The following is a 20,050-nucleotide window of genomic DNA, read 5'->3' as shown; positions in this document are numbered from 1 at the left end:
ATTAAGCACAACTTCCTTCCCATTAAAGTCTCCACTTTCTCATGGAGCTTGAAACCTTGCTGTGTTTTCAGGTACACACTGAACAGTCCACCTATTTAGTGGAATACCTGAAAGGCCAGATCCAGATGAACCTTGATAGAGGAGGAGAATTAATTCATTGCATTAATGACCATTGTTCCTTGTGGTGTGTGATACACTTGGTGGGAGGCTTTGCCTGAATTTTTAAGATAGTCTGGTTTTCATGTCTCACAGGGCACACTCCTTAACCCTCACTGTATTGCAACATTCTGCTCACCTCAAAGACCTGTATGAGCCTGTTTTCATACCAGGTAGTGTGTTGTTTAGAAGGATACAGACCTTTAGGAAAGCAGGCCGTGATTTACTGGACAGAGGAATCTTACTGTAAACAAACTCTCTTCTGCTGGCCTGAGAGCTGTCTGAAACGCTGCTCCTGCTTAGACTGGAAACTCGTCTTTGTCATTAGCTGCACTAATTATGCATCTTGCTTCCGTAGCCTACTTAAATGAATCCATGTGTGGAGACTGTCAAGGCCAGTAAGGAAGAAAGATGAGTGCTGTGTGCACCCCAGGCACTGTTAGAGTGGATCTAGTTCTGCAAAAACAACTGCTGAGGGTATATAATGTTTCCCTTCTGCCTTTGTTTTTGGCTGTGGTTACTCGTGTTTGTTACAGGATGTTATCTGGCCTTAACAGAAGCTGTGAAGGGCAGGGAAATTGGTTTTGAGCCTTCTGTGTGATATTCTTGGTGTGCTACAGGAGCTCTGCTGGAAAACCGGGAAAGTCAGCAAAAGGGAAGCGAGAGTCGCTTTGAATTAGAGCAACTGCCTGCCCCTTGTGAGCTCTGTGTATCCAGTCTGAGGTGTGAAAACCCTGCTTAAGGGTAAGCATCAACTTGCTGTGGATTTCTTAGCAACATTATGGCTTCTGTACAGGCAAGCGTTTGTGAAGCATGTAACTTAGGGCCTGATTTTTTCCCTGTCTGGCTCGTTACCTATACAGGCAAATATATCTCAAATCATTGTTCTTATATTTGGGATGTAGCCTTCATCCATTTTGTTTGCTTAGATGTGAAGCTGCAAGATAGTGGGTAAACGGGTATGTATAGGGAAGTCTTCAGGGAACAAATGAAGCTGTTTCCTTCCCCGAAATAGCAAACACATCTCTTTCCAAGATCTAGCAGTTCCTACTAGCTGGCTGCAGTGCAGGTCAGGGCTTCTTGAGAACCATGTAACCTCCAAAACTTGAATCAGTGGCCTTTTTGGTACATTCTCGGGATAAACAACTGTTCCCTTGTTATTTTATATGTTTCTTGGATATTAAATAAATCACAAACAATTCTACGGGTGACACAAGAACTGGAGGATTGCCCTATTGCGGAGTTATACTGCAAAGGCTTCAGAGCTGCAGAAGTAGCAAGCATGGGGAGAGATTCAGGCCCTAAATCTGAAGAGAGGGGGTCATTAAGCATCTCCCTTTGCCCCGAGACAGGATCCACTAAATGTACATCTTTGCTGATGGGGCTTACCTAACCTGCTCTTAAATCTCTTAGCAACAGAAACTCTGCTCCTTCCCCAAGTGATCTTTTCCAGGACTTTCCTTACAGCTAAGAGCTTGGCCTAATGAATAATCTTGCTGCTGTTTGAGTAAGTGGCTTCAAAACCAATATATTTTGGGGTTTTTGTTGTGGCGGTAGTGGTGCTTTCTACTATAAGATTGGCCCCTTGTCTCCTCCAACTACTTCTGCTCTTCACAGAACTGTCTGTTTCCTTCTCCTTTCCCTTTTTTTTTTTTGATAATTCTTGTTGCTATGGACTGTCACTAATTGTGGCTCATATCTCTTGTAAAAACCCTCACCGTGAGGGTGGAAATTAGCATCATGGATATAAAAGAAACCAGATAAAATATCTGCCATCAGTGCATTAGCAGTATTCACGTGTCTCACATTGCGGTGGACAAATTACTGTCTCTAAGGGGAGCTGTCCTTGCAGGATTGCTATCCTGTGTTCACAAGAAGACATTGATTGTAAGAAGGCAGTAACACAAAAGCATCTGGGGAGCACTGAAGGCTTTATCCGGGTATGTTGCTGTGCAGGATGCCATACGTTCCCCTTACACAGAGAAATGTGACTGCAGCCACTGCAGTCTAAGATATATGCACACAGTGCTGGAGTAAAACCTGCTGCACAAACTCCTGCTTTCTCTGAGCAGCATGCCTGGAGAAAATGCTACCTTTCAGGCAGTGATCTCGCACAGAGCATTGAACAGCCAGGCTGAAAGATGCTATCAGCAGAAGCATGCTTCCTTCTCAGCCTACCTGAAGGGCTAACACCTGTGTTTTCACTTTGCAGGAGCTCACAAGAATTGGAATGATGCCAGGTGAATGATCTTAAAAACAATGCATCCATCGTTCACGCAGTGCTTCACCTCTCATTTAAAAAAAAAATAAAAGGCAAGGCAAATCTAATTGAACCAAACAGCACCAAGCTCTTTCTTTTAATTAAAAAGAATGACTTCTAAATAAAATCTTCCCCATCTATTCTCCTCTAAGGAAATGGCAATCCAGTGTGACGCATGTGTTTGGGTGCAAAAGCAATGCCAATCACTCACAGAGGGAAGATTACAACTGACTTCGATCAGTACGAGGTTCTCCCTTGCCTGCCAACACAATGTGACACCTTCTTGTGCACAAGCACAGCCTGTGTCAGATCTGTTGGGGATGATGAACAGTAAACCAGTTAAACCAGTTCAGCACCACAGGGAAAAGATGTTTCTTCTTTTCGCACACTGTGTGGCTGACCTGTCACCAAAGTGAAGTTCAGTCTCCCTCCTTGGTGACTCTTTGTGGCTACCGTGGCACATTTGGACAGAACAGGAACTTGTATCTAGAATTGACAATTTACTTATTAGTGCTGGTTGATGTGGTTTGAGGGACATAAGACCATATAAAGTCAAGGCAAAAGTCCACTTCCATATTAACCTGTCTCTTAACAGTGGGCAGTGGCAAAAGCTTGTAGAAAAAAATGTAAGAATACAACCTGGCATACAGTGATCTATGTGCCTCTGTCCTCTGGTGATCATACCATGTCTTCTTATGTTCTTCACGTGGGTCCTCTGAGCCAACCTCCCAGCACTGCTTTCAGATCAGTATGATCCCATGCACTGGTATCTCCAGCAACACATTTTCTATGAAAATTTTTAGGAGAAATAAAACGAATCAGGCTGCACTGCTTTTTCCTTGTGTGGAGACTCTGTAACTTCCTTCCCCTGACATCTGATCTGTTCTTCTCCCAAAGATACATGTCATAGTCCTAAACTGCTGCATATGCTGCCTCTTATGGGAATTACATATACTTGTGTGAGGGCAGAAATGGGGTCCAGATCAGTATTCACGGATAAGTATGGTGGAGCACCTGCCGTTCTCAGTGAGCGTAGATCAGTATGGCTCTATAGGTTTACCCAAGTGAGTGATCTGGTTGTGGAAGAATCTGCTTGCATCTTCATTGTGTGACCTGGATCCAGTTTGTTGCGGAAAAGCTAGAGCTTGTTCTCTCTGCTTCTCATGAGCCTTGCCTGGTTCAGTCCATGTGCTCAAGGGCTGTTCTGCACCACCCACACTCCTGGTCAGGACTGCAGCTCATTACAGATACAATTGGCTCTCCTAGGCTGTATCACCAGGTCCTTGACTGCCCGGACATCGGAGAGGGCTGTAGTACCTATCTGCTAATCGTACCTAAGTTGCTAATCGTCACCTTTGCATTTCAAACTTCCTCTGCTGCCTTTCCTGACTTTGCATCCTTCCAGTGGCTCTCCTGCATGAACAGCTGCTAAGAGTTATTCTCCCTTCGTTAGACTGTGGTTTCCAGTGCTCCCACTCTTGCTGAGCCCAGTGGCAGGGTAGGACCTGTTAGGTTCTACAGTGTTTCTGAGCAAGGTTGTGCCTCCTAAAAGAACAAGACAAGGAGATGGCTCCCCCTTCCCCATCAAGGCCAGTGTCTCATGTATATGCAAAGTCCTAACTGGCTCACTAACTGAGGCCTCAGCCCAGCAGAATGAGTCATGTGGTTGGTCTTGGGTGCAGAAACCAATGTAGGGGGGACTTTGTTCAGTGAAGAGGATCTTCGCTGGCACAGGGACTGTAGGAATCGTTGTGTTTGTGCTGTCTGCACAGCCTGACAGTTATGACACCATGCTTCAAAACTGGAGATACGCCTTATCAGTACACACACATTTACAGCGCCAGCTGACAGCTGTTCAGCAAACTCCTGTACAGCTTCCAGCATATCACGAGAGACAGTCTGTCGCCTGATTTTGTGCAGGAGATGGGCGTAGCTATTCCAGGAAGAAATGTCATCCTATCAACATATTTGCTCTTCTAAGTAGGAGGCCATGTAGAGACTAAAGTTAGTGGAGCTGCGTGTCCACAGCAAGGATCCCACTGTTAAGACTCTGGGGTAAGGCTAACATTCGGATACTGTTAGATTCTACAAATGAAAACTAAGAGTCTCAGAAAGTGAATTCGCTTGATATCAGGTATATTGAGCTGGGACAGGATGGCACTTTCCATTGGAGACATTTCTTTTTAAGCTGTTTTGCAACACGACTGGTAAATTTCTATACAGGACAAGAGTGCAAGACTGAATGCTTCATGGGTTATTAACCTAGGTTCAATGTTTTTGGATCTCAACCACAGGAATGTGTCCTGTGAGCTGACAAGCTTTCTGAAGAAAATGCAGTTCTACGTCTTCCCTTCCCATGCCCTCCAAAGCTATGTGCACTGAGGTTTTTGAGCTGTGCTTCTTGCTTACAAATTCTGCCTCTTCATGCTCCTTTCTGGGGAAATGATCTTCATTTGAAGCACCTGTGCAGGTATTTCACATCAACAACAGAGAAAGCAACTTCTACAAATCCTGTTCTTACCCTCAAATGCATCACTGTAAAGTGGGCTCTGTGGTGTCAGATGCCTTCCAAGTCAGTCCCGTGTAGATAGCCACCTGTGTGCAAGGTCTCTGGACCGTCTCCCTTGGCTCAGGTTACAGTTTGCATCATGCAATGCTGATCTCCTTTGCACTTTTGCACCAGTGTTTCTTCTTTCCACATGACTGGGAGGTGCACAGGTAGCTGGAATAAGTGGCTCCCTTGGGGGCAAAATGGGGGCCCAGAAGGCCCCGCTGGCCTGGGACTGCACAAAGGAGGTGTGTTACCTGAGACACCAGGATCCCTGCTGCTGCCTCTCCGACTCGTAGCCTAAGAGGAAAGCCGTGGAGTGAAGCCTGCAGTGAACTCTCCTGGAGAAGCTGCTAAATCTCCAGTAAGAAGTGACTGCACACAGCAGCCAGCTCATACAGCCATCTGGGACCGCTGTACGCTAGTTCTGCCTGGTTTATCCGATGCTGTCCTTCACTCAGTCTCTCTTTAGCTTCTCCAAACTCCTTCGCCTGCTTCAGTGCTGAGTCTCCTCTTCTGTTTCTCAGCCCATCATGTCCTATTTGTTGCCCCCATCTGTTGTACTTCTCCTCCCCAGCCTGCCTCTGCCTGGTTTAATTAGGGCGAATGTCCTGAACTGTCAGTTCTTGTTTGCAGACAGCCGATTGAAGGGCAAGCCCGTCTCTTGGGGCTGATACGCAGACACTCCCCAAATCGATGTGATAATACCGTAACACCATATAGAGGCAGCAAGGACAACGGTGCACGTTTCTTGAGGAGTACTGGCAGAACATCCTTCTAGAGAGGGCCCTCACTTGGCCAAAACTACAGAAGCCCATGACATGGTTCGATGCAGTCCAGGCACTCTGGATTTCCTAGACAACGGGTAAAGCTGTATGTAGCAGGAAGTTTTTAATGAGCAACCAGGAGGGATTAGAGAGCCTGGAGCAGTTTGTGCAAAGTATCTGGACTTAAATCTGATCCCGTGTCATACTTTCTAAAACTCTTAGCAGCATTCTGGTGTGCTAGGTTTTTGTAGCCTAGGAAGCAGGGCTCGATATGGGAATCCCACTCCTAAATCAAGGCTCTGCTGTTTCTGGTTGAGGGAGTAGGTGACTTCTGACAGCATAAAGTGCTGCCGGCAGGGGAAGCTTGTATGTTGTTCCCCTTCTCAGGGGAAATATTGTGACTATGTGGATCAGTAGGATGTCCTCTGAAGGACAAAGAGGACAAGCTGCTGGCAAACAGGACACTGTGTTCGATGGATCATTGATTTGATGATGGACCATGGCAAGTCCTAGACAGGGGATGCAGACAGGTGTTGATGGAATCCTTTCCCTGAGCTGATCCTCGCAAGTCTTCTCATTTCCAGCAGCAGCTGTACACAGAGCTTCCAAAGCTCCAGACCATTCTCCTCCTTCCTTCTACTGAGCTGTACTTCTAGTGAACGTTACTACTTTTTTCCCCCGCCTTATTCCAAACACTTCTGTCTTTCACAACCATAAACAACATTAACTCCCCAAGCAATCTTGAAGAACAAAGGCTTTGAGATAAGATTAGCTTGCCACAGAGATGTTTATAAGACTTTTTTTTCCCCTTCTCTCCTGCTTATGAATTTCACCCCTTGGCAGGCAGGTTAGGGATTGTTATGTAACAGCTTGGCTACATGTAATTAGAGGGCACAAAATTATATATGAAGCATGCAGATTATCCAGTGTGGATCCAAGCTTACCCGAGTTTGAAAAGCATATGGGTGAGTTTGTAGAGGTGAAAAACATTAATGATGACTGACTGTAAATATACTGAATGTGAAGATACCACGTTTGGTTCAGAAAGTCCTTTAGCTGTGGATCACAGAGGGAAAGAGCTGCTGTTAGAGACAAAAAAAATAAAACTGGACTAGGACGATCTTTGCTTGATTTGCTGTGGTTGCTTTCACGTTCTTAGTTCAGTTCACTGAGTGATGAGCAATACCTGCCTAACCTCAGCAAGGAGCAGGTGAGGACCTCAGAGAGCTTTACAAACTAACCGCTCTCTATAAAAATGCTGTTTTTCAAGGCCATTTATTATAAGCAGAACATTGAGGCATAGGGAAGTTAAGTGCAGTAATTACATTTGTTAAGTACGGGTCCCTTCTATTGGCTGGACCCACCTGATTGTTATTCATACAATGGAGTAATTTCTGTGTGGTGTTGAGCGTATCAGTTTCTGTTTTAAAAATGATTAGTGCTTGAGTCATGTTTACCCTCACTCTCAGTAGCACTTAGTTTCTGTGTTTGAAGGTGCTCCTGAAGGCAAACCAATCTCCTCCTTTGACCTGCGCTTTGCATTTAAACGTATCTTTTTGAAACGCTGCCTATCTTTTCTGAAGTCTGTTGTATTTCACAGTTTTGCAGATCAGTCTTTCCATCTTGCCTAATTTCTGCCCATAAACAGGCCTGAAACTGTTCACAGCAGGGAAGAGGGGAGATAAAACACCTTGCAGCTTTTGCTTTTTCGTTTTCCTCCACGTAGAAAGGCAAATGTCTAATATTTTATTTATTCCCGAAGTCTTGCCATCAGTGTTTTGCCATTAATTACCACAGAATATAGTTACCATGGTCTTAGAGGACTTTCCCCTTCTATCTTCTTCACGATGGAGCTCCTGATTTTTATTTTTTTTTCAAATACTCAAAAGACTTTCTGGCATTTTAACTCTGATAAATGAACGTGCTCTTGAACCACTGTATGAATTCCTTCTTGGAGACAGAAGAATTTTCCATCTGTATGCTGATCATTGAACAGTCTCATTCCCAAGTATACAAATCCTGCAGAACTCACCATTTCGCCATGGCCTCTTCAACGGTTGTTTAATCGAAAGGTTTTCTTTGGCAAAATACGCCGGTTACTGGTCCTTCTTCTCAGTCAGAGGGATCATCATCACTCATCCGGCTCAAGGAGTTGAACAATAGGTTACCCAATCGCCAAAATAAGTTTCTTCGCCGTATCTTGAATTAGTTCCTTAACCGTATCTTAACTTTTCACAGCCAGACCGGCTTTGCGACATTCTTACCTTGCAGCCCAATATGGAGGATGCTTTGCAGTTGGAAATACCCACAGCTCCCCTCGCCTCGGACCTGGTGCACATCCTGAATTTCTCTTTGCAAACCTGACCTCCACCAGCGCCGTGTTGTCATATGGTAACTCGCGTTGTCACGCCGCAGCTCGGCCGGTGACTGCTGACCTCATGTCGTGGGGGACCTCGTGTCTTTGTCCTTCCCCAGCGTCCCCTCGGTGCCACGTGGGCCCAGGCCTGCGAGACAACCACCCCCCTCACCGGAAGCGACGCGCCTCACAGGTTATGACATCAAGTCGCTCTGACGTCACATCACTTCCCCCCCCCCCCCCCATCTCCTCCCCGGCAGGTGGTGACGTCTGGCTTCAGCCCCGCCTCCTCCACCGCCCCTGGGTCTCTGGGGGCGCGGCGCCGGGCGAGCGGCACCCGGAGCTGGCGGCAGGGAGAGGCGGCGGCGGCGGCGGAGCTCGGCGGGGTCCGCAGGTGAGCGTGGGGCCGCGGGGCCGCCCCGCTCCACGGCCCGTGACCGAATGAATGAGGTGGGGGAGAGGGGCGGGCGCTGCGCCCCAACGGCCGTAACGGCCGCAACAGCCGCGCGCCTGAGGGGCGGTGGGCGCCGCTTCCCGCCCTGCATCGCCTCATCTGCGGGGACGGGCGGGGGGGACACGGGGCCGCCGCCCCGACCGGGGGCGGGAGCGGCGCTTCAAGCCCTTGCTCGGCCCTTTTGGTTCTCACCAGAGACCTGGCGTGGGCTCACGGGTTTTCTCCATGCCGTGACTCGCACCAGCCGCTTCCCCTCATCCGTGGAGGCCCGGTGTAACGTAGATCTTTCCTTATCTGCTCCAAGAGCGTCACGCTGTTCAGCAGCCGGTATAATCTGACTGGGTTTCTTTTTTTTTTTTTTTAATTGGTTGCTGAGGTCAGGTTTCTAGTTGGTCCCTTGGCGTTTCAGGCTGACGTCGTTTCTTGGCCAGCTCTGCGAGGGCTACGGCGTCGTCCCGCGGTCGTGCGTCACCTCTGAAAAACGTTGCCGCGGAGGTTGCGCGTCTGCGTCAAGGTTATTTTAACCGAGGTTAGCCAACAGCTGCCTGCCAGAGAGAACAGCACAAGCCCGGCCACCCCTTAGCCGTGCCCCGGCACATCCACCATGCCAGGGGACACGGGGAAGGACGCAGGGTCCCCTTACCCCGGTTCGGGGCTCTCTGAACCAGATGAAATACCAACAAGGGGAGGTGTGATGGCTTTGGTCTTTCCGTCTATCCAGGCTTCATTAAGTGGTGGTTGAGCTGAGAGTATCCCCTAGTTGTTGCAGCTTGAGCGTTCCCAAATGCGGTGATCTGACGGATTTTCCAGTTGGCAGCACTTGGGCACCAGGGAGTAAGGCTTTCCAGTGGGACAGGCAAGGTGGCATGTTCTTCGTCTTCGGGATGCCCAAGGCAGGCAGTATCTTTGTACTCGAGCTCTTCTTGATACAGTTGGCAAAAGTAGAGGAACTTTCTGATGCATAAGCCCTACCTCAGGTCTGAAGCGGGAACGGTGTTTTGGAGACAAGCGTGAGTTGCGAACGATAACTTGTGGACCACATACCCGAGGATGTTGGCTGTTTTGAAAGTACTAGTGGTTGGGAATCTGCAAGATCCTGTGTCCTCGAGAGAAACAAGTTTTGGATGACTTTGGTTAGCTCTGTGGAGGGCACCTCAGCGGCTGTGCAGCCCCCAGAAATGCTGTGGGAGATTTGGGGTTTGCTTCTGACCTCTCTCTCCTCCCTCTTTCCCATTTTCTTTGAAGCTTACTCTTGTGGGATTTTCCAGACCAAACCCTGAGTTTCTTATCTGTCTTATCTTTCTTATCACTGTAATGTTCTATTAATAACTAATACATAAGAAACTATAGCTTCTATAAACATGTTTTTGTCTTTTATAGGAGCAACAGGTGCTTGCTGCTTACCTAACACTTTGGAAACCTTGCGAAGGAACAGCAGCTGGCAGTTAACTTGCTAAATGCCATTTTATGAACCTGTTTCTTTTTTCCCCCTCCTTTCCCCGTGCTTTAATCTTTTTACAAAACTCAGAAATTTCTTGCTATCCAAGGGAGATTATTGCTTTACATTTGAACCTGTGTTCGCTTTATGTTAATCCTTTCCACTGCAACCAATTAGTTTTAAAACCTGTCCTTCAGAGATGACCCTAGCTTGTGTGGTTCTGTTAGTGAAAGGGCTGGTTGCGTAGCTTCAGAGTCCTCTGCCTATCACAAAGTTACAGACGTTTCCCTGGCTGCGGCTGTTCTCATGCACAGGCTTTTTTTTTTTTTTTTTTTTTTTTTTTTTTTTTAAGGTGTGGGACAACTCCTACTTTCTGTCAGGTTTTGATTGGCTTTCAAAAGAGGCAGTGTCCTATAAATTGCCATCTCCACTCTGCTTCTCCCCTATCACCAGCTGAGGGACAGGTGAGTACAGAAGAGGGAAAATTCCAGCATGTATTGCTTAATCCTTGAAATTAGTGTTGATCAGGATACTAATTGACCGTGCTTCTCAAGGCAATGAACAAGTGACCGAACAAGTCTAAGGAGGGGGAAAGATGCGTCTCAGAATAAGTCTCTTTGATCAGTTTTAATATGCAAATGTGATTTTTAATAATGCACTCTTTTTTTTGGGGGGGGGGTGTATCTTATTAAGCATGTGATAGGTCGTTTAGCCAGTCTTCTGTATTTAAATAGCAGGACTCCCTAAAGTATCAGAAAATTCTCAGCCTTGTGTGTTTGCCGTAAGTGAAAGCAACACCCACATTAATTACTTGTTTGCTTTTCTGTGCACACTAGAATTGGTAGTGCTGGAATTCATCTGGGGCAATTAGCTGCTGTAATTTCTTTTGTGGCCTTCCTTCACCCTGACTCTCTTTTCTGTAATCTATGCAAGAAGAACACATGTGAGAAAGGAATTGACAGCGTAGTCTCAAGCAAGCTAGTTTTAAAGACGTTTCCATCTGGAAACTCGCTCATTCTGTCACTTTGGGAAAGAGAGTTAAAAGTTGTTTGAAGAGGGATAGGGAAGAATTTAAGTGACTGCACCTTAAGAATTGTATTTGAATAGAAGTAAACTGGAACCTCGGAAAAGGCCATTTGTGGGTGCATGTGCGATTTATTTGGGGTCCATTTCCTTCCCCAATATGAAAGATTTGGAGAGGAAGAAGACCAAACTTGCATGTAGCTCAGGGTAACTTAGGGATATTTTTGCAGTGTGTTATTATGAGTGAATCATGTCTTTTTTTTGTGAAGTAATTAGGACATTTTCATGAGTCCTGGGTAAATACCGCTTCTCCTTTGTTCGCTTCCCGGGTACTGTCCATCATGCGTATTAAGTTTGAGCAAAGCCATGCTCTTTAAAGAGGTTTACTGCTGCTTCTGTTGGCTTAGCTGGATCTTGCTGATGCAATACTAAGAAGGTTTGCTTATTCATGGCAGGCTACAAAACTTTTACTCAAAAGTACCTACAGTGAAGCTGTGCAATCATAGCAGCTGAACTTGTTGAATTCTGTATTTGTTGTCTTTTGTGCTTGAAATCATGGTTTCTAGTAACTATTTTAAGAAGGCTTAAACTTGAACTATATTCTCACTGTTCATTATACTGGACTCTGTGCTGGGGCTGTGGATATTTTGAGCTCACTCTGGTGAATACATTACCTCTATTCATGTTACTTCACGGGTTGCTTCTAGTAGACGTGGCTCTCAGTTGGCACATCAGCTAGGACTTGGATTGCAGCAAACTTCTGTGAAACCCTTCAGAGTTTTCTAAGGGAGTGTTTAAAATGTTTATTATGGTTGAGTCATCTGTGACTAATCTTCTCTCTTGTTCTCACAGCGTATTTGAAAGAGGAAGATGCCAATTGTCAAAAACGTGAGCAGAGCTGTCAGCCAGCTGCTACAGAGCTCTGGTTGTGGATGCGGGGTTTCCATCGTGCCTGTTCGATGCATTGGAGTCTCACCCCGCCAGGTGGCCTCCGATGCTAGCTTTCACTCGGTTTCTTTTGCCGAGTCTGATCATCCTCGGGTGCTAATTACAGGTCAGCATTCCTGTCGTAACTGTATTCCTGCTCCAGCTTCTCAGATGAGTCCCCCGCTCCCCTCCTCCCTCCCTGGTGAGCAGAACACTGGAAGAAAAATACTCAGATATCCCAGAATTGTGATGGTCTTTCCCGTATGGTGATAGGATCAGAGTCCCATGTGAACTTTCCTACTTATTTTTATTCCAAAATCATAGAATGCTTTGGGATGGAAGGGGCCTTTAAAGGTCATCTAGTCCAATCTACTAAAACCAGTTCATTGGGTTTTCCTTGAGAAAAATATAAAAACTTTCTGACTTGCTGAGAAAAATAGTACTCATTTCTGATGTGATACATATAATAACGGAACTCTATTTTGATATCACTGTTTCTCTGATTTTTGTCTCTTGTGCATTGCCTTTTAGGTGGTCTTGGCCAGCTTGGAGTGGGACTTGCTAAGCTTCTGAGGTATGTCATGATTCACTGACTTGCTGTTAGTGAGGAATTCAAGCTTTAGCCGTCACTTCTAGAAGCAATAAGTTTCTGGAAAGTGGTTTTTAGAAGAATCCTAGTGACAATTCCAGATTCTTTTTTGCCTCTTACTTTTGTAAATAACTTTAAATTTTCACCGTCATTTTATTTTTTACTCCTGTGATTGATTTAGCTTCACTGATGTACTTTCTGTGTGTACATTGGTCATGATGCCCAAAATAACATAATTTTGTCTAAGAGACTAGCTGCTGAAGTCAGTATGCTTCCAGTTAAATGGAAGTATTCACAATCTGAATGCTCAGAGGTGGTCAGTTTTCCTTTTCCCTTTTTTGGTCTAGCCAAGTAAGGCTGGATTTGAGTGCTCAACAGGGAGAGACAAAGGCTGTGATTTTATGGAGGTACTACAGGAGACAAAAAAGTGTCAGCCTCCACTTGAAAAAATACATAGTCCTTTGCTAACTACCCCGTTGTTGGGCTTTGCAACTGCTGACTTCTCTCTCTCTGAGAATTTCAGTTAAGTAACTTCAAGAATAAGGTGCCCTGTTTAGTAAAGTACAAATAAAAATAAAGGTTAGGATACAAGACCTTGAAGTTTTTATGATTTGGTGAAAGATGAACTGATGCAGCAAAAAGAGTAAATGGAAAATGTATTTTTTCTGGCTCTTTCTGTTCCCCCGCCTCACATACAGATTTACCTTATTTTTTTCCATGGTATCTTTTCAAGAAACGTAAAATGCTCTGAGAGCTCTCCCTGGTCCATATCGTTGTCCATATCCACGCCTACTCAGCTCCAGAGTATCGTTTGCACCTAGACAGGGTTTGGTGCAGGGGATTGACCAAAAGTGAGCAAACTCACTGCATTCAACACTGTGTTGCAGTTTGAATGTTTTCTGCCATTTTTATGATATATTTAAAAATCATCCAAATAATGGAAGGCTGGAACATACTCCAGTGCCATCAGGCTTGCTCTCTGCAACAGCCTGTGCTGATTAGGAAAGCATGAGGCAGAGATTACTCAGTTTTATTTACCTTGTTGATGTGAAAGTAGCTGCAGTTACAGCAAGCCCAGTGGCTTTTTGCTGTCCGCAGGGGATTTAGATTATCTCTGGGTAAAATTTTCAGAAAGAAGAGGGTAGGAAGGTCTTTCTTAATGTGTTTTCGTTTATAAAAGATTTCTCTATCCTTAAGCAGTCTTTCACTGCTGCTAGAAGTAGTTTACTAATTTTCAAAGATGCTGTATTGACATTTAAGGGACTGGTGGGTTTTTTTAGTGCAATGGCTGATTTCATTTCATTCAATTATTGTTCTTCTGATACATCTCCTGATAAACAAAATAGCAGCATAGCAACTTATAAATTATCTTGAAGACTGTGGACTCACTGCACTGTGTGGGTATTTTAATACAGGAAACGCTTCGGAAAGAACAACGTGATCTTGTCTGACATTAGAAAGCCTGCGGATAATGTTTTTTATAGTGGTAAGTGACTGAGGGAGCATATGGAAAAAAATCTTGACTTCACCTCTGATGTTGATAGACTAATTACCGAAGTCTAAATGATACATGAATGAAAATGAACAAGTTGCTGTTCGAAACTTCTGAATAATGCCTTCCTGCTTTGAAATCTTGCCAAGACATTGATTTCTTCTGTTAGTTATTCCTTTTTTCTAAATATTTTTCGTTGCATTTTTTCCGCTGTTTCTTTGCCACTTTGTTGACCAGAATAACTACTTGAGTCAAATTGAGCTTGGCTGTTGTGCTCCTGCTGTAAAAAGAGACGCATTTATTCTTTTGGAGGGAGCGAGTTGGAAATGAAACTTGTGCTTTGTTTTTCCATGCTCAGACAATTTTTATGATCAGATAGATGTACAGTAGGTTTTTTGGATTCTATTATTTTCAATAGAAACTTGCATAAGTTTTTCTTCATCATTACTGTTTAATGATGCGTTTAGATAGTTGAATAGTGTACACTAGATGTTCCCTGTTTTCATGCCATTGACTGGATAAAACAGGTGTTCTTGCATCAGTCTTTTGTTGAGGTAAAGGCAGGAGTTCCCCTCATTTCTCCTGCTTATTTACTAATTTATTGACCGCTGCTGTTGGAAGGTGTGCATTCTGCTGTGCAGTCTAATCCTGAATAGAGGTATGGTCAAGAAGCAGCAATTTGAGTTTCATCTAGAACTTTTCTTGACCTCCATTCTTCTTGGCATTCAATGTCCTACTGGTTCCATTTCTTCTAGGTCCTTTTATCTACGCGGATATCTTGGACTACAAAAATTTACGTGAGATAGTGGTGAATAATCGGATATCTTGGCTCTTCCACTATAGCGCTTTGCTCAGTGCTGTTGGAGAAGCAAACGTCCCTTTGGCCAGAGCTGTAAATATTACCGGTATGTGACAAGGGTTTCAAGTTCGTGACTCCTACAGGAGCTTGAGAAAGCGCGGTGTATGTTCTGTTAAATCCCGTCGTTTGTTCCAGGTTTACACAATGTTCTGGATATTGCATCTGAGCATAATTTGAGACTCTTTGTTCCAAGCACTATTGGAGCCTTTGGACCCACCTCTCCTCGAGATCCAACTCCTGATCTCTGCATTCAGAGACCAAGGACAATCTATGGAGTCTCCAAGGTTCACGCTGAGCTCATGGGAGAAGTGAGAATTTTTTATTTTATTTATTTCCTGAAAGTTCTGGGAGATCTTCATTTCTTTTGGAAGATTCCTCACTGCAGTGGTTTTCTTCCCCCATTCTTTCCTTCCTTCAGGCTTTAGTACTCAATAGTAGTCTGTGGCAGCTCTTAAGGACAAATATCTTTTGAGTTTTGTTGGGAAAAGTACAAAAATTGGAAGCTGGCAAACATCTGACTTTAAGTATCATTTCTTTCCCTGGTTCCTTTGACTTCGCCCTCTCTGCCTCATCTGCCAATATGAATGGCATTGCATAAATAACTGTACAAAACCTTGCAAAAGCATGCTAGAGCAATGATGACTTTTGACAAAAAAAAAAAATAGACTCTAAAGTCAGAGCTGCGGGAGTCTGTACTTCTCATTTGGCTTTGTAGTTTTTTAGAAACACAACATTGTTAAAGCTGATATTTTTACAAAGTTTCCTCACACTTCATATTGATGAAGGACAGTGGCAAGTGTGAAGACTGTATTAACCTGAAATGTCTCACAAACTTGGGAATTTTCAGTTTCGGAACACTAGATCTAGACCCTAGGTTAGAAGCCAATCCGTATCAAGACTCAATATCTACTGATGTGGGTGAAAACCAGAAAAGGGCAAGCAGAGAGCTCAGCTACACGGCAAGGAATGGAGACTGTTCAGTAGCTCCTTTTCTTTCATCCCTGTCGTGGGACGGCTACAGAATGAAGGTTCATCCTGTGGCAGATTTTTCCTGTGAAATCAAGGAGTTGTGTGGCCTAGGCTTGATGTGTAAAGCTGTGTTTCTCTCCTCCCTCCGTAGTACTACCATTACCGCTATGGCCTAGACTTCCGCTGCCTGAGGTATCCAGGAATTATATCCGCTGACTCTCAGCCTGGCGGGGGAACAACTGGTAAGCGACTTGTGCGTAGTTCTCAGTATTGCAGGCAAGAACAGCAAAAACATAAACCAATACAATAATGTAATGTGTTTGTAGAAATTTAATCTGTGGCGGTATAGAGCACCAGTGTAGAGATGCTGTTTCAGCAGTGTTACAACAATCTTTTTGTCCACTCCAACCTAGGGCATAATTTCGTAGCCTTTACATTTAAACAGTATCTGAGAGATTTTGGTTTAATTACACTTATCGAGACCATTTCCTTTAAAAATATTTTAAACTCTGCTGTCTTGCTGCAGTGTGCAAATGCTAGAATAGGATCAGGATAGTTCAGAATGACTTTAGCAGCAGAACTGTGTATGACTTGTGTTGTAAGACTTTAGACAGGAGACTTCGGGGGTGGTCTGAGGATTGTTAACTGTCATGAAGTGAACAACAGAGTGAAGCAGATGAGTACCTGCATCCATTGTTCTTTTCTACAGATTATGCTGTCCAGATTTTCCATGATGCCATAAAGACTGGCAAATTTCAATGCAACCTAAAGCCAGACACTCGTCTCCCGATGATGTATATTGATGACTGTCTGAAAGCGACTCTAGAGGTCATGGAGGCCCCCGCAGAGGCACTGAGCATGAGGACGTACAACATCAGTGCCATGAGCTTCACTCCTGAAGAGCTGGCGCAAGAGGTGCAGAAGCATGTTCCTGAACTCCAGGTGACCTACAACGTGGATGGAGTCAGGCAGGCCATAGGTTAGTATCAGCTTCTTTAGCAGTGGATAAGGAAAAACGTGAGATTGCTATACGTTAAGGGCAAAACAAAGTTTCTTTTCTTTTTAGGCACTTGCAAATTGCTCCTGTGCAGTTCAAATCTTACAGTTTGAAATTCAGCATTAGTAGTTCAAATGGCCAGTGATGATATATCTTAAAGTTTAAAGAAATTTTTCTTAAACCACATGGTCTGTGTTTCTTCTTTCTTTTCACTGCAGCTGACAGCTGGCCGATGAACTTCGATGACACAAATGCCCGGAGGGATTGGGGCTGGAAACATGATTATGATCTCCCTGAGTTGGTGACTACAATGTTTAGCTTCCTTGGGTCTGACTCCAGGATTGCTCAAGCTAACTGAAATACTTTGTAAGATGTTTCCAGATTTCCACAGAGGACCAGGAAGAAATAGCTAAATTAGTTTATAATTTTCTGAGTCTTAGAGCATGTCAATTATTATTTTTTGTAAGTAGCAATAGAGTTGGGCAGAAACATACTGTAGCTGGAATGTACTATTAGATAAACGACATCATTTGGTACTGTCTCCAAGCACAGCACCAATGACAAACACAGAATTCTTGAACTTTCACACTTAAGCAGCTAGAAAAAAAAAAAAAAAAAAGCACTTACTCCTGGCTGATGACTCTCTGATCATTCCTGCTGCCTGCCTCTTCTTCGGCAAACAAGGTGGGGCAATATCGTCAAACCTGGTGTCAAACCTGGTGTTTCAGGCATGTCCTGCAAAGTTAACGATGGGTTTTTCATTTGCCTGGTGGAGGATGTTAGATCATAGTAAGGTACGATCCTTTCTACTCTTGGCTTACAAAAGAGATCAGAAGAGCTACTTCATGTTTCCAAATTGCAGGGGTCGTTGCAATTCTAGTTTGAAGTCAAACTTTGGTCTATAGTTCTTATTTATATATATATGATATATATATATTAGTGCTGTATAAACATCCACTTTTCTATACATAGGCCATAGAAAGTAGCATTATTCTTATAATGCTTATAAATGTGAAGGGGAATAGGACTTGAATTCTTATTATGCTTTAAAAAACAGGGTTTACAAGCTAAGCTTCGTCCTGTTCTTTGAAAGTGCTGCTGCCTTCAGTTTAACCTTGGAGGTAGATCTGAAATCCGAAGGGCTGTTAGGTGTATGTGAATGTGGGGTGTATTTCAAGAAGGCAATGCCCGGGCATGGGTTTATTGTTCATTAGCACTACTTTTGGTTATCCCAGTTGTTTGCCGTGCTAGCATGACGACGACATACTGCCTGGAGCAAGTTTTAAAGGTGGGCTGATGATGGAGCCTTACGATAGAGTCAGGTCAGCCTTTGAAATCTGTTCATGTTCACTACGTTTTCTGCGTGCACTGTAAGTGTATTCGTAGATGCTATTTATGTGTAACTGTCGAACGCTGTTGTTCTTTAGAGAGGGATCCAGAAGCTGAAACCATCTTCTAGCTACAGTTAAGGACTGTTCTGCTCATTGAGTTTCATGCACAGGAGATTCTGGGATTAACAAGGGAGTCTTAGTAGATGCATGCGAGGAAGATATGTCTGTTCAAAAGCTACTTAGGAGACTGAGAAATGACAAACTGGAGAGACAGGAAAGCCGTTTTAGGTAAAATATCAGTTTCCATGGATGTGAATCTGAGCCATCAGCTACTATAGCTACAGCATGCCTTGAGAAACAGCATCTGGGAACTTTGATTTTTTTTTTTTTTTTTTTTCAAAGAAAAAATATCTTTCATTTTCAAAATGACTGGAAATTCTCTGTACGAAGCTCTCCATCTTTTTTTGTCTTGTCTACTCCAATAGCGCGTGTAGGTAAACATGTTCAAGTTTTTTTGGTTTGTTTTTTTTTTTGCCTACAACTTGTTTGCTATGTTTTCTGTGACGACGCTTTGGCAGTTGCGAGTCTTACGCTCTCTGTAACCCTGCGGTGTTTCCTCAGTAAGTGGATAACTGGCATGACCAGATTTCTGTCTCTTTGTGAAGGAGTCTACGCGCTGCAGGGAATATGTTTTCTCATGAAAGTAACTTTCAGATGAAGATTCTGTGGTGAAACCCAGTTATTTTAAACATTTGTTAAACTTGTATCTCTTGATTTTGTATGTATCTTAACGTTTCATCTGCTGGCAAAGTGCGTTTCCTAGGTATTTAAGCTCAAAAACCTCTAAGGTTGTGGCCTGTTATTGAAAGTTCTTTTTTATATTGTTTACGTTTCTGAAAAGACAAGTTTTTAAACTTTGGCCGCTGTTGCAACGATCACATTGTTCAAGTGTAATATTTGGCCCAATGGGCCAGCCAAGTTGGCCCTCCATTCGTACCCTCCAAGGAAAGGCTGGCTCGGGTTTTGTCCTCCGCCCTGCCAAACCAGGGTTATCTCCTAGTGAACTGTTGCACTGAGCCGTCAGGTGAAGGGCTTTACTGTGAGCTGAAGTGTCTTGTCCATTCCAGTCTTCCGTAAGTCAGACCCTGGGGACTCCTCATTGCCTCCGTTCCGTGAGACGTCTGAAATAGAGTTGCTGACGGGTCTCACTCCATTTCTTTGCTTCGTTCAAAGTCGTGGGGTCCGCTCCCCTCACCCCTGTTCAAAGCTCCAGGTAACGCTAACAAGAGTGAAGAGCGAGAACGTTCGTTCTTCTGAAACGCCCTGTCCTTGGTTGTGCCATTGCACAACAGCTTTGGATAAGGTGTTGCAGCGAAGGTGAAATTCAAACCTATGGCATTTTGAACAAAGTTTTCTTTTTTCTTTTCCTGCCAAAAGTCGCTGAATTCATTTAGGAGCAGCCATTTAAGAAACTTCTATTCTGCAAAATCTGAAATAAACCGTATTGCAACAGAGAGTTGTTTGGAGGTAACGAGGTGGTGATAGTCAGGGAATGCGATTAGAGATGTCTACGTGGTCTGAGTCCTGTCTGAAATTCTGGTTTTCAACCTGTGACCAATGACGTGTGTATTTTTTTTTCCCTACCTTCTCCATTAACTTCTGTTGTAACTATGTTACAGTATTTTCTGTATTAAAACAATTTGATGTGGTACAAACCTTTGCTACTAGTTTGAAATTTGACTTCTGGGCAGAGACTTCTCTCATGACATTTGAGCATTGTAGCTGTTAAATTACCTATTCGGGAGAAAAAAAAGTTAAGGATATTTTTTCAAATATTGTAAGTTGTGGATGATGCCTACTTTAATAAAATCCTATGCAGATGTA

At 44.0% G+C, this 20,050-nt stretch overlaps 1 protein-coding gene and 1 long non-coding RNA gene across 10 annotated transcripts in view; one reads left to right on the top strand and one right to left on the bottom strand.

Annotated features, from left to right (window-relative positions):
• Positions 1-5,075, bottom strand: part of LOC148053520 (uncharacterized) — a 13,374-nt gene extending 8,299 nt beyond the window's left edge. The window contains exons 1-2 of one of the 2 annotated variants that reach the window (XR_015708294.1): positions 4,938-5,075; positions 3,056-3,203 (exon numbers count right to left, since the gene is read on the bottom strand). This is a non-coding gene — a long non-coding RNA (uncharacterized LOC148053520). The remainder of the gene's footprint in view (positions 1-3,055; positions 3,204-4,937) is intronic. The other variant, XR_015708293.1, reaches the window with a different exon arrangement.
• LOC104014693 (L-threonine 3-dehydrogenase, mitochondrial) lies at positions 4,342-20,050 on the top strand. Of its 8 annotated transcripts, none has more exons than XM_087775058.1 (10): positions 4,425-4,471; positions 10,332-10,443; positions 11,855-12,056; positions 12,461-12,503; positions 13,934-14,004; positions 14,766-14,915; positions 15,005-15,177; positions 15,990-16,080; positions 16,548-16,817; positions 17,054-20,050. In XM_087775058.1, exons 3-10 carry the CDS (start codon positions 11,873-11,875, stop codon positions 17,191-17,193), a joined length of 1,122 nt encoding a protein of 373 aa, XP_087631184.1. In that variant the 5' UTR covers positions 4,425-4,471; positions 10,332-10,443; positions 11,855-11,872; the 3' UTR covers positions 17,194-20,050. The 8 variants fall into 8 exon arrangements, with proteins under 8 accessions (XP_087631188.1, XP_087631184.1, XP_087631183.1 ...); XM_087775057.1 differs by lacking the exon at positions 4,425-4,471 and adding an exon at positions 5,191-5,328; XM_087775055.1 differs by lacking the exon at positions 4,425-4,471 and adding an exon at positions 5,349-8,481.

The sequence above is a fragment of the Nipponia nippon genome, unplaced genomic scaffold, assembly GCF_047370975.1.
Source record: "Nipponia nippon isolate SJK-2023a ecotype South Korea unplaced genomic scaffold, ASM4737097v1 scaffold_4, whole genome shotgun sequence".
Taxonomy (NCBI): Eukaryota; Metazoa; Chordata; class Aves; order Pelecaniformes; family Threskiornithidae; genus Nipponia; species Nipponia nippon.
Note: the sequence above shows the minus strand (reverse complement) of the source record. Positions and strands in the feature narration are given on the sequence as shown.